Raw genomic sequence first — 15,251 nt, 5'->3', positions numbered from 1 at the left:
TTATGTAGCTACTTCGAAAATATAATGTGATTGACGACGTATTTTATAGAAGAGCGTATATTAACGGCAACATAAGAAGTAAGCTTAAATGCACCATAGAACAGTATAAGATATTAGTGTTAATAAATTAAAAATTTACAGGCGCAAAATAATAACTATTACATTGTAAGTGCGGTAGGTAAAATTTTACACCGTGAGTGCTGACTGTTTTAATAAAACTGAACGCTGCAAAATTTCTAACGCATAAATACTGTAAAATGTAACTGTACAAATCTTTTGGGCAGAAGACAATTATGTTATTAATTCATATTTATACAGGGTGCGCCAGAACTTGTGCCCCAGAGAAAAATGCCATATAAGGTGAGATACCAGAAACATGGAAAAAATATTTAAAAAATTCCATCTATAAAAATTTCGAAGTTATGACAGTTTAAATTTTGCACTTTTACTCTATGTACTTCTGTTGGAAAAATAATTTTTCAAGTTTTATTGCTACAGGCTATTAGAAGAGGAAAAAAGAAAGCTGTATCCTAAATTCTAACTTTGTTCAATGTTATTTGTGGCCCTTATTGGCAAATTTTTTGTACCTTTAAATAATTGTAAAAAAACCTATACAAAATCATCAGTATCATTAAATAAACATAAAAAAATGTCAAATTTAAAAAAATAAATGTCAAATTTTTTTGACAGATAGAATTTTTTAAACATTTTTTCCATGTTCCTGGTATCTTATCTTACTCGAAATTTCTTTGGGGCGCGATTTCTGACACACTCTGTATACCTATACTATAGATACTTACTGTGCCTTTACCATAAGATGGCGTTCATCAGAATCTTGCCGACAAAAAATAAATACATATTAAGCAAGTAAATGAACAAAATAATAAAGACGTTTTGCAATGAAATCATAACAACGCTTTTAAACAAACATCACGTGTCAGTATCGGATTTGTGTTGAGGTTTTCTAGAGTGTTTATCAACTTAATTAGTGCATAACTAGTGCAGTTACTAATGCAAAATGTCGAATGCTGATGATCTACCATGTAGGTACCTCCCCAGAAATTGCTGAAGCAATGAAAGAGCAAGAAAAAAACAACATTGCTAAATGTCATTGTAAAAGTAAAAACGCAAAAACAGACTTTTTATGACGTAGCAGAAAGATAGCATTTAATAATAAAAGTTTGCGGATAAATCGTGTTTACTTTTAAATACTGAATGGATAAATGAGTTCTTAACATTAATAAACTTTATTTACTATAAAGTATGTATTTTATGAGGTTTTTGAAAGCCCAAAATTTTTATCTTATTTTGTCACATGACGTGCAGTAAACTTGAGAGATGTCTTGTAAAATTAGGATACCGTAGGTATAAAAAATGTGAAAATGTGTCATTTACAGTTTTTGAGACCAAAATAGTAATTTACGTTATAAGTTCACTAATTCAAATACTTATTACAGTTGTATAAATGATGCTCGAATTTGTTAGAGGCGTACGTATATTGTAATCACGAAATTTATTTTATTATCTTGTACTCAATGTTGTGCTTTTATCAACTAATTTCAGTATATAAAGTAGTCTTTTAACGTCTAGTAAAATAAAGTAATTTTTATGTACTCTTTATATTTTAATATCAACTAATTTCAGTAGATAAAGTTGTCTTTTATCGTCTAGTAAAATAAAGTAATTTTTATCTACTGTTTATATTCAAGAAATTCTGGTACGTGAGTAAAAAATAAAACGAAATATTATACACGACGATAAAGATTATTTATCTACTAAAGAAAGTCCACTCGTGACTTTGTCACTCATAAATTTAATTTTTTCACTCGTGGATATACAATTTCTTTATTGTCTAAATAAATAATAAATAATAAATAATTATTTTTTGATTTTATAAGAATTTTTACTAAAATATACAGGGTAATTCACGAGGAATAATAACTATTTTATACTTTTTCAAAAAGTGTCTAAAATTTATGATTTTACATTTGTGTAAAAAATAACAATTTGGTAATTGTTGTTAGGTCACTGATACTATAATAGCTCATTTACCGGATTCAAAATAGAATAAAAACGCTTAACAAATTGCGTAGTAAACCTGAAATAATACAAAGTCATAACTAATATAAAAATAATATTCAAATAATTTTTGTAATGTGGAAAAAGAATATCTACATCTTGTATAAAGTAGAAAATGGTGGAAATAGACAGAAAAAATAGCTTTTATAATTTTACATGTTTTTTTTTTAATTTCTCATAAGAGCAAATATTTTTGTTTCAGGTTTGGTTTCAGAATCGTCGCGCGAAATGGAAGAAGCGCAAGAAGACGACAAACGTCTTCCGAACTCCGGGTGCTCTCTTACCTTCGCACGGCCTTCCTCCTTTTGGGGCAATGGGTGATGGACTCTGTGGGTCCAGCATGTTTAGTACGTCGGAATCCCGATGGGGCGTCGCTGGAATGGCGACAGGTAAACGTTTCCTAAAATCCTTTTCAAATATTGATTTAAAGCAAAGCAAGCATCTTTCGTTTGGATGAAACATTTTTTCCATATGTTACAGGTTTGGGCCAACTCAGTCAGAGTTCCGTTTCTATGGGCGGGTTCGGCCAGTCATTGGGACAACTGAATCAAAGCTCAGGACTGAGTCCTGCGCTGCCTATCAGCACGGCCGCCGCCAGCACCGTCTACCAAGCTCACTACGGGCTTAATTCATTAGGTAAGGGCTTTTATAAAGTTTAATAGACATGAGTTTTAAACATTTACTGTTCGACCGTATAAATTAAAGTTAAACAAACCCACGACATTTACTTTTGACACCTTCGGTCGAAAGTAACAACTCGGTGCGGCATTCCGCAGTCGGAGAGGGGGCCTCGGGGGCCGGGAGCACCACAAAACATACAATTAGCAGTGATTAGAAACAGCCTCGTTACCCGCTACCGAAATACGCGTCAACTATTCTAATTACTTCTGCACACATGTTTTACCATTAACGTGTTTGCCATGATTTCTTTCACAGCTACTACGTATTTTTTATTTATTTTATATCAATTTCTGCATCACTTCAAATACTGTACACTGAACAAATTTTTAAGTAAATATTAAGTCATTAAATACATTTCAAGTACGAAGATGCAAATGGAAAAATGTGCGAAATTTCTCTTACTTCTAGCAAATGCTAAATAAAAAAATTCCACACAAAAATTTGTTATTTAGAATAAATCACCACTTCGAAACACCCTGTAGAAAATACTCTACATTGGTAGCCCCTGTGTTTGGCGAAACCATTACCATATACTTAAAATAATTAACACTCTTTTAAAATGATAGTACATAGTCATTTTTATATGTTTGCACATAAAACACCAAATGTCTTGCTAATTCACCCATAAGAGAATCACCTATAGAAATTTCAACTATTTCTTGCTAAGTGAACAATTTTTCTAAAACCGTTTAAACAATTATTCTCACATTTTTCCAGTTTTAAATGTGGAATCGGAGTTTCATTAGAAATGCTTGGGTTTGAAAATATACGATGCCTTTCTACATACGTATGAATAATTGATGAAACAAAAGCAAACAGATTTACACTAAAACAACATTCCCCTTAATACAACATTTACATGAAATTTGTTTACCTTGGCCTTTTATGACTCTGTCCAGTTTGAGTGAATATTTTTCTCGTGTTGAACAAAACTTTTCGTCAAGGCGTAGTATAGGCATCATGTTAGCAATTTTAAAAGTAAAAGTATTATTGAACTTGCTAACGAAGCAGTTAAAATCTTAAATTGTGTGTTAATTAAAGAATTCGTTATAAATGTAAACTATTTTTATGAATGTTAACAGAGGAGTGATAACTGATAATAATTTCTTTAAATCGTAACGTCCACATCCAATTAATTTTTTAAGGTCTTTATTGGGATGTTATCTTTGTGATAATTTTTAACTAATCGTTTGTTATTAATGAATTATTAGGAACATGAGTATCGAATTTGCTAATCCTTGTATTATTACAGTTCGAACAATATCATACATGAATTGTTTATAATGTTTTTGTAAGTTAAATCAATTTGAATAGTAGTTTGTTATGCACCGGTATTCCATAAATGAACATCTAGTTAAAAGCTGTTTAGCTCTTTGTTTAAAGGTTTTAGTAATGATGTTAATTGAAACTCATAATCAAGCCTCTTTACACTTAAACATACTACTACAAAAAATTCTTATACACAAAGAAATACGTAACAAAACACCAACAAATTTGGTTATTTTCAAATCTATTTATTTCGTAAAAAAATTATCTAAAGTTCTACAAAGTCACACTTTTAACCAAAAATTATTCAGTGTGATTTTATGGGTCATTAATTTTTTATGTCTATTTAATGTTACTGATGATATTGTATATTTTTTTATTCACAAACACTAATGTAATATACCGATTACACGGAATTCGTAAAATAAGATGGAAAGCTGACATACACGCTCCATGGCCATTTGGTTCTCAAAAATTCAACCAGCAGTACAATTAAATGTTTTTCTTGCATTATCACCTACTTACCTACATCATAAATGCGTAATAGCTTAAGCAAGCCAAACGTTTGACCACTTTTAAGCTATGCAACTAACAAAACACTTCAAATCAATTTCACTGGGGAAATTACTAAAATTCTTAGGATTTTATAGTTATTGGTGTCATTGGTTACCAAATGGTAGCCTCCATCCAGCGTGCATTTTCAGTAGGTGTAGGTGCGTTAGCCTTCTATCTTATTTTACGATTCCGTGGTCGATTACTAACCTTTTAAAGGTTGGGAAACACATCAATAAATCCCGTGAGTAGTAATATCATTTTATCCCTTGAGCGGTAATACAGGGTATTTCACGAGTGATAATGAGCCTGACGGAATTGAAAATACAACCCACAATACATTTGCAAAGTTAACGTGGATATTTTAGATATCGCATTGTTTGAAAAACCAAATTATGAATCCACGATAGCTTTGCTTCGATAATTTTAATTGTCACAACCATGTCAAAACTGACATTAGCAAAATTTCAAAATGCATTCGAACGATGAGAAAACAGATCTGATTTTCATTTATGACGAATTTGGAAAAAAATACTTCTTTTGTAAAGACAATGTTTCCTGTATAGAAAAGCTCCAAAAAGGCTTGAAAGTGTTTTCCAATGGTAGATAGACAATAACCTTAAAAATTGTGTTTCCAGTCTTGTCAATTTCTTTGTGTCAGTCACACGATAACTATGTTTTATTAATTTTAAAATTCATAATCAAAATCCATGAAGCCTATGCAAATGTATTGCTGGCTGCAGTTCAAATGTGGTCAGGCTCATTATCACTCGTGAAATACCCTGTATACAGGTTTGCCAAAGTTAAGATTACAAAAATATCGGGAATTTTTTCTTTCAAATTGTCAAGCTACACATAATACAGGGTGTGTCAGAACTTGCGTCTCAGAGAAAAATCTTACATAAAGATAAGATACCAGGCACATGAAAAAAATGTTTAAAATTTTTTATTTTGTCATTTGTTTTTTGGCATTTGACATTTTTTTATGTCTATTTAATGATACTGATAATCTTGTATACAGTAAGTCCCCGAATTGAGTTTACAAAAGGAAAAAAAATTATCTTTGATTTTACGCCAAAACTGCAAAGGAAAAAAGTTTTTGCTTTACTTGAAACAAACAAATCTATCTGTAATTAAAACTTATTTTTCTGATTCATTAGGAAGAAAAGTTAATTTTTTTTCTTGATTTAGATTTAATTTTTCTCTACTTTTTAAGTCCTATCACATTGTCGGTTTTATTTATTTAACAACTATATGTCACTTTGACAATTAATTTATTGATTAAATAGATATTTCTTGTTAAAAATAACTTTGGTTTTTATCTTAAAGCTGTTTCTTTGTTGCTATTTATTAAAATTATGTTTTTCACAAACATTTTTGCTATTTAACTTGTGTAAACCTATTTGTCTAAGTGACAACATTGTCAAAATAATAAAACCGCCAATGTGATAGGACTTAAAAAGCAGAGAAAAATTATCCCAAGTCCAAAATCAAGAGAGAAAAGAAGTTTTCTTTCTACTGAATTAGAATAATAAAGTTTTGATTACAGATTTGCTTGTTTCAGGTAAAGCAAACAATGTTTTTCCTTTGCAGTTTGGCGTAAAATCAAAGATATCTTTTTTCCTCTTGTAAACTCAATCCGGGGACATACTGTATGTTTTTTTTATACTTAATTATTTCGTAAAATAACAAACATTTTGCCAATAAAAGCCACAAATAACATTAAACAGAGTTACAATTTAGGATACAGCTTCCTTGTTTTCTCTTCTAATAGCCTGCAGCAAAAAAACTTGAAAAATTATTTTTCCTACAGAAATAAATAGTATCAAAATTTAAAATCTCATAACTTCGCAATTGTTATAGGTAGAATTTTTTTAACATTTTTTCCATGTTCCTGATATATTACCTTATTTTATTTTTTTCTAGAGCGCAAGTTCTGGCGCAGCCGGTAATTTGCTAAATTAGTATTTCATTTCAATAATTTTAATATCATGTTCACACATTTTTTTGTAAACTTAAAACTTTTTGTTAAAAAAATATTTGACTTACAAGTATTAAAGAATTTTTTTTAATAAACTACTCGTTTTTTTTTTATAAATTGATGAATGTTTAAAGGTTATAAAGAAGCGATGCCAAGATGTTTTTTATTTTAATTAATTGTTTAAACGTACCACCCCTTGGCCGGTGGAAGAAAGTTTTGACAACAGATAAAGTTTATAATTTTTTTAACATAAATTGAACATTTTTAATAAATATTTTTGTACATTTGTACATGCATGAACATATCTTTGTAAAACAATAAATAAAAAATCGTTTTATTTAAGAAAAAAATATTAATAGTATATTAAAAAGTTTAAACAATTTTTCTCTTTAACACATTTTGTAATCGGATCTTTTTTCGTAAACTGTCTAATTTTTAACTTGAACAGAAATTTTTAATTAGAAATTTGTGCTTTGTAATATTTCCTAAAATATACACGAAGTTGCCAAAATATGCAAAATAGGTATGCATTTTTTAATTCGCCTATTTTAAGCAAAAAACATCAGATATGCATAGAAAACTTATAATTTTGTTAATATATCTCTTAATAACAACTATGCATTTTGCATATAATCCGAGCCTTAAAATAGATATCGCTGTATAATTATTGTGGTGCGGAAAAAACATTAAAAACAAGTGTAATTTGTTCTTACAAAATTCGCCGTCGAAAATGGGGAGTTTTACTATTTTTTGGGAAAAATGTTACACATTAGACTTACAAAGGAAATGTTGATACAAAAAATGTGAGGTATTTTGTCTTCTTTAACTTTTATGTGAACACTTTTGTCGTAGAATCAACCGCTGCAGAGTTATTTTGGAAAAACCTATTTTTTGTACCCCTCATTCAAGATGGCGGTTCGAGGATTCCTCCCCCAAGGTCGAAAACTTTGATTTTTGTCAAGGCCTAGACCTTAACCACCTTTTGTAGGGCAAAACTCCCTACTGACTGGACTATTACGTCTCTACATTATATTTTTGTTTTAGATCATAGTAGGCTGATTTATTGTCATTCAGCCACAATTTTACCATACAACTAGAAATTTAAAACGTGTGTCTGTGTAAGATAAAATGTCACCATCACAATGGTAAATAAGAAATGTCAAAATAATTTTTTTGTAAACTGTAACAACAAATCATGGTGAACGATTTGTATGAATAAACTCCAACTACATCTCATTTTAGGGTGTTTTAAGACGTTTCATATACTAATTCAATTTGTTTATAGATCAATATTTTAATTTTTATAAAATAATTTTTTGACATCTAGCTGACATACAAACTTCCAAGCGACATACGTCCTCAACTAGTACGCCTACTTGATAGAAACACTTTTTGATCGCACTGTAGTAATAATATAACTTAGCAAAATTAGCATTTAGCTTAACTCGGAGATCATTTATTAGCCCAGTCAAATTAGACAAATCGGTGGAAAAAATCCTAAAGAGTTGGAATTTTTTTTAAACGCTTTCTTTACTCTTGGGTAGACATATATCAAAAGTTTCCGAAGGTGAGGGGCGAGCTCGAGGAGGAGGAGGAGGGGGTTAAAGGTGTCTTTTTTTGGGTTTTTGCTTATATCTCGGAAATTATCACTCCTATAGGTTTTTATCTTTTTATCAAAATTAACGCTTACAAAATTTACTACAAAAATGATCCTTTGCATTTTTGTTGTAGGACTAACCGTAAGCGAGTTATAGGGCACACAAAAAACATCATTTAAAAAAATGTGCTTTATCTGCATTTAAAACAGAATTAGTCTTGTAATTTAAAAAAAATGACAGTAAATTGAATTTACTGGGTCTAATACTTCACTAAAGGAGTCACGAGGGTCTATAAATAAATTCATCGTTTATGTAATTTATGCAGAATTTTTTGTAGAAGTCTATTTCTGCATCAAAATTTCCTACAAAAATGGTCCTATTCATTTTTGTCGTAGGACTAACCGTAGGCTTCAAAAGTTTGGAATCTATATAAAATTGCATTAAAAATCCTTTGAAACACATTTCATTAGTTTATGGTAAGTATTTATATGTGTAGAGCGTTCCTCAACTAAGCTGGTCTGCCAGAAAGGTGACTAGGGTGTAAACATTTAAACGGAGATATAAATAAAAATTTTGGATAAAAGAGAGAATCAATCTATAAGGGCGTTAAATGGGGTGTAAATGTTTAAACAAAGATATAAACATAAAATACTTTAGAGGTGTAAAGGGGCACTAAAATCAGATTTTTCGAAAATTAGTTTCTAAGGGAATAAAACGGTGTACACATTTAAAGGTATATAAAAACATTAAATTTAGAAAATATGATCCTTAGAGAGTGTAGAAATGCACTTTTTAAATTTTAATGAAATAAAATAGAGTTTAAACGCTTAAAAACAAAATTAGAAACATGAAATTTCGAATTTTGAGAGTGCAGAAGTGCACTGAGACGACACTTTATGAAAATCAACATTTAATATTTATCCATAAACATAGCCCATGCGAAGAACGAGACTACTATAACTGAGTCCTATACATAACATAGGTAATTATCTAGCTTTATAGAGTACCTAAACCTATGGAATAGTTTTGTGAACGGGCTTTTTCCCATTTTATATCAGAAATACACGCGGACAAAGTCGCAGGCGAATGCTAGTTCAGCATATAAGGAAGACTCGGAAGACTTGATAGACCCTCGTAGCACCTTCTAATAAAAAAAAAAACTTTTTTGTTTTGGACAATAAAAATCGAGTAGGCTTCTGTCATTGTTACAATCTATCAATTTTATTGTGAAGATTATAAGTCCCAAAATGAATTTTACTCGTCAAGAACTCATTAACATGGTGAAGCGGATGGTAATATTTTATTGGCTCAAAGACTCTACAAATAAAAATACCCAAATGCAAGACTGCCGCAAAGTGTTGCATTTAAAAAATTATATAAAATGTATATAAATTGAGACCAACAACTGCGGAGGATATGAAACAAAGAATACGCGATACATTCCATTTAATAAATGCAGATATGCTAAGTCGTGTTAGACTATCTTTTAGACGAAGACTGCATACTTGTATTGAAAAAAATGGTAATATTTTTGAACATCTGTTATAAAGAAAATTGTAAAATAGCTTTAATGTTTTGTTTTTTTTTGTTTGTTAATGTTTTTACATTTTTCTACTAAATTACTGCTTTGCGATATGTTAGATTTTGCGTAATTTTCTCTGTAACTCAATTTTGCTCAATATATTACATTTTCTTCCAGCAAAGAATTTCCAATTCCATACTTTTGTTTATTTTCTGTGCTAATTTTTTTTTGCATAAGGCCCACTCGATTTTTATTGTTCAAAACAGAAAAATTTGTCAAAATTTAGTTAATTTAGTATAGCAACTTAGAATTTTACACTAGACTATACAAACCTTATATTGATAGAAAGCTTGTCAAAAGATCATGTTTAAAAAATCGTAGTAGGCGCATGCCACTGAGCAGGTTGTTGAATAAACACCTAAAAGATGCGGCAAACATTCAGGAATCAAATGGCGTTACTTACTTTAACTTGTGTGCAAGCATTTAGAAAATACGAATTTTTAGACAGACCCCTGCATTTCAAAAATTCTGGTGAAAAAGCTCCACAAATCAAAATTGATAACAGATAAATGAAAACAACCTGTATAAAAGTTATTTGTAATTTAGCGAAAAATCCAAAAATAAAATCAAACTGAGTAGATTCCATTTAAAAAAACATAACTTTAGTGTTTTTTTAATATTGGGACACCCTGTATATAAACCGCAATATTTTTAAAATGTGCATCAAAAACGCAGCTATAATCTAAAAAAAAAGAAAAAGTCAATATCTCTTAAAATAAACAAGTTATAGAGCTTTTTCGGACCGTTGGGACAGCCTGTATATTTATTAATATTGTACTGAACAAGACTGTAATTCGGTTTTCAATGTTTAAGTTGAAGACGAAGATGCAGCATATGAGGACGACTCGGAAGACTTTATAGACTCTCTAATGAAGAGTTACACCCAATAAATTCAATTTCCTTTCAGTTTTTTCAAATCACAAGATTAATTCTGTTTTAAATGCGGATAAAGCACATTTTTTAAATGATGTTTTTTGTGAGCCTTATAACTCGCTTATGGTTAGTCTATACAACAAAAATGCAAACGACCATTTTTGTAGGAAATTTTGTTGGCTTTAATTTTGATAAGCAGGCAAAAACCGTTAGGAGTAATAGTTTCCGAGATATAAACAAAAAAAAAAAAACACATTTAGCCCTTTCCCTCTTCTCGAGCTCGCTCCACACCTTCGGGGACTTTTGATATATGCCTACCCAAGAATAAAGAAAGCGCGTTTAAAAAAAACTCCAACTCTAGGATTTTTTTCCACCGATCGCCCTATTTTTGTCTAATTTGTCTGGGCTATATAGCGAAATGTGCTAAAACAATGTTGCATGAAAATAGAATAATGTGAGCTTTGCGATTAATATCAGTGATAAATCGGTGCGAATCTGAGTGATTTATCCGTTGCAGGTGATAGCATGATGACGTACTGCAACAACGGTGGCGGTAGCAACGGAAATGGTGGGACGGGTGGTTCGCCGCCCCCACAAATACCGTGCTCGAGTGCGACCACTCCGCCAGTGGCGTCGGGCACCTCCCCCAACGATCAAGAGGAGGATGTGTGGCGCGGCCATAGCATAGCAGCGCTGCGACGGAGAGCTTCCGAACTCAACGCCGCCATTCCCTCTTACCTGCAGATCAACTACGACACCCACAACAATGCTTCTGTATATTAGTTGCTTTGAGTTACACAAACCGTACTATTTTCAATCAATATCAACTAATTAAAACCGATGTGCAGTAGATACTATTATTGTGAAGTGATCTATGCGGATTTGACGGTCTTGAAACACATCACACAGTTCTTTCTGGTCAATGGTCATAAAAATATAAACTATTGATTGCTTGCTTGGTTTTCCTGGTTTTGTATAATAAAAATACAATAAAAAGTAAAAGACTGACAAATGCGCTTAGAATTATTTCAGCGTACAATTTTAAAATTTTATTTAAATGCATTTCGACTAATTGTCATCAATCATCAATCTAAACCGGGTTAAAAATGTATACGGTTAAATTAAGTAGTAACCTTACAGAATCACAAATAATTGACGCAATAATTTCAAACACAATTTAGTGATTGTTATAATTGGCGCGGGAAAAATTTGATGAAAAACTACCAAAACATATTTTTCCGTGCTACATTGATTTCCGGTATTATTTTTAACTGTGGCGTCTATGTATACGATGTAAAATAATTATTGTACAAAGAAAAATCGTATGTTGAATGGGATTCCATATTAGTGTGATGTGTTGTTTTAAAATTTATGTCCTTAGAATAGGATAAAAAACTTTCATAATTTTCTTGTTGTATACTAAACAGACGGTATACGTATTATTATTTTTTACTTTAAATAGACTTTTGAGTAATATGTGAAAATTAATGATCACATGTAAATTCATTGTAAGTAGAAGTGTATGATTTTGTTATGTTTATTCATAATTCATTTTGCTTTCAAGGTAGTATCAGATAGTATTTTTAATGAAGATAATGTATGTATATTATTGAAAAAAATAATTTATATTGTACTATTATTGTATGATTATGTGTACAATTAAAAATGTTTCATAAATGGACAACGAGGTCTTTTATTCTTCACTGTAGATCATAAGCAAAAAAGTTTTTACGCTAAACTTTTATTAGTCGATTTTCCTTAATTTAAAACGGTTTTTTAGACAAAAACATGCACTTTTTAAAAGTTTATTACACTAAAACTGACAGCTATAGGACAAATTTTTTCTTACTTATGCAAAAAGAAAGTACAGAATGCAAAGCTGTAACAATTTTTTTGTTTTGCGTTTGTAAAGATTAAAAAATAAAGAAGTTTGTTAAAGGTTAAAATAACTTAAACAATTTAAATGGAACACCCTATTTATTGTTTTTGCATTTAAGAGATTTTTAAATTGTTTTTCCAAAATTATTTACTTTTAGGTGTTTATAATCAATAACTAAAAAGATATTTAACTTTAAACATTAAATGTAGCAATTTATGCAACAAGTTGCAAAATGAGCGTGTTTTTTGCACTAGGCGTGAAAAGCAGCCATTTTGCATCGTGTTTCATTCAAGATTTTTTGCAATTTGGTTGTGAAAAGCATAGGTATCAAAGTCAAATTTTAAATCTGTGATTTCAATAATTTTCTAAATACATACTATAGCGTCGGGGCGTTGCTCTGAAAATAGTTTTATTTGTTATCTTTATGTCACACTTTATAACACTAGTGATAAAATAATGCCATATTTTATAACTAGTGATAAAATAATGTCATATAATATAACTTGTGATAAAATTAAGTTAAAATGACATATTACAATGGTTGCTTATCACAACCAAATTGGAAAAAAAAATTCTAGGTATCTTAGTTTTTTAATTTGTTTTTAAAAAGTACGTTTTCATCAAAAAGAAAACAACTTATTTAAAAACTAAGCAAAATCGACCAATAGAACATTGTAATAAAAAACCACATCTAAATATGTCAATAAAATGTTGTTTTATTTAAAAAAAAAACGTACCTATGTGTAATTTCTTATACAGGATATCCCACCAGTAATAATGAGCCTGAAAATTTTATTAAAGTAACCAACATTACATTTCAAAGATAACGTGGATATTAAAATATTTGGTTTTAATAAATTAAAGGTTCAACTTTAATTTATAAAACGTCAAACCTTTGTGAATTTGGTGAGATGTGCTAGAATGTTTAGCAATAACGAAAAGACTGACATGATTATTTTAATAAAAATTTTGTAAAATGTAGAGTTGCAATTTTTAAATCATAGTCTTTGCAAAAAATAATTTTACAGTGAATTGACATTTAAAAATTTTTTGCAGATATTAAAAACAAAAGGATTTCGAAAAATTTTATTTTTCATAAAACGTCACATTTTTTACAGTATTTTATCATTCATCAAATAGTTTTTCCAAAAATAAATATTTAGTTCAACTAAAAAGTGTGGTTTTATATTTCTGTTCACTTAGTACATATTACATTACACGGTAAGGAACAAATAAAGTAAAATTATATTCATAAAATCTCTCAATAAGAAAATTCAAAACATTATTTTATTCACGTTTCCACGTTTCTTAGTTTTGTTTATTGTTAATAAATATACCTTTAGTACATATAAAAGTTTCTATTTTTTACTCTATCCGATACCATATACTCACTCAATAAGTCAGTGCTCAATGTTTCAACAACATAAATGCCTAAGTAAGAAAAAAAAATATTTTAAACCAATTAAAAATGGGAATTATACTCGTTGAAAAGATCGTCCAAATTAAACAAAAAATTTTAATAATTTGGTTGGAAAGCAGAAAAAAATCAAACTATGTTATAAAACGTAAATGTATTATACTACGGCCACATTCCACTCAGAATATAATATTTCTTATGTTCAATTAAAGATCAGCTCAGATCCATTGCATTTCGAGTATTGAAATATTGTTATGCAATGTTAGCACTCTCTTGTGGCAGAAGCTCAAACTAATAATTTAACTTTCAAGTGAAAGTTCTATTGTTGTGCTAAAAATACTGTTATAGATAAAATATTAGTTGTACAGTTGTTTCAAACAAATGGTTAAGCTTCCCTACACAAGATGACGCAGCGATTGTAAAACATGCCATTCATTTAAGCCCAAGAAAACTGTAATAGAAAGAATTGTTGGTTTGGTTCCAAACTAGCCCTCACAAACACTTATTGATATTCAGAATCTAGATGGCGTATACTGACTAAATCGTCAAAAATAACTTATGAAGAGCGCAAAGAATTAGATAGAAACTTCAAATATCTCGAAAATTAAAAATCGAATGCAAACTTGCATAATATGGTTAAGAGTCAAAAAAGGCTTAGTATTTTTGACATTGAATATAAACCCTCAAAAAAACACGCTATATGCTATTGTGACATATTAAAATTAGGCTGAAACCGCATAAACATTGCTACTATATAAAAAGTTACGAAAGTAGTAAATAAAAGTTTTTCAAAATACATATTTAAAAAAATATAATTTTAAGTTATAAAACAAATGTATTATTATTATTATTATTATTATAAAAAGAAATTGGGCATTGACCTTTTTCCACGTGGCCAGGAGGCTGATCATTAGGGATAGTGTTATCAACTAATGATATGAGTCCAATAATTGCACGTGCGGGCACGACATTTATACTTTAACAGTGAAACAAACACTTAATAGATAATTGTCAGATTTATCCAATTCTTCACATTTTTTTATTTCCCTTACAAGATCATAAAAATTTTCAGCTTTTTCTAAACATTTAATAGATCTAGCTTTTTTTCTATTGGAATCACACTTTTCTTTTTTTTTTGTTTTTCCGATTTTTCCATTGTAAATGCAGTAAATATCACTCCACAAATGTATGTTCACACATATACAACAAAGTTCGAAACTCAAGTGCAGTTGAACCATTACTTAAAAACAATTTTAAATTCTTGGTTTAAACTCAAAGTATTGCATTTTTGAGAATTAGTTTAGCACGTGTTGAATACCGGATACAACGGAAAATGAAAATCA

General features: G+C 29.7%; 1 protein-coding gene across 6 annotated transcripts in view; it reads left to right on the top strand.

Annotated features, from left to right (window-relative positions):
* The window catches only part of LOC123010862 (homeobox protein orthopedia-like), a 37,625-nt gene extending 25,424 nt beyond the window's left edge, over nucleotides 1-12,201 (top strand). For all 6 annotated transcript variants that reach the window (XM_044408026.1, XM_044408025.1, XM_044408029.1 and 3 more), the window contains exons 3-5: nucleotides 2,282-2,468; nucleotides 2,560-2,715; nucleotides 11,130-12,201. In XM_044408026.1, coding sequence (XP_044263961.1) covers nucleotides 2,282-2,468; nucleotides 2,560-2,715; nucleotides 11,130-11,395 — 609 coding nt within the window. In that variant the 3' untranslated portion in view covers nucleotides 11,396-12,201. The remainder of the gene's footprint in view (nucleotides 1-2,281; nucleotides 2,469-2,559; nucleotides 2,716-11,129) is intronic.
* The last annotated feature ends 3,050 nt before the right edge of the window (nucleotides 12,202-15,251 follow it).

This window comes from Tribolium madens, unplaced genomic scaffold (genome assembly GCF_015345945.1).
Source record: "Tribolium madens isolate multiple individuals breed KSU strain unplaced genomic scaffold, Tmad_KSU_1.1 Scaffold_91;HRSCAF=231;Tcas5.2_LG7, whole genome shotgun sequence".
Taxonomy (NCBI): Eukaryota; Metazoa; Arthropoda; class Insecta; order Coleoptera; family Tenebrionidae; genus Tribolium; species Tribolium madens.
The sequence above is the reverse complement of the archived record's forward strand: the minus strand, read 5'-3'. Positions and strand labels throughout refer to the sequence as shown.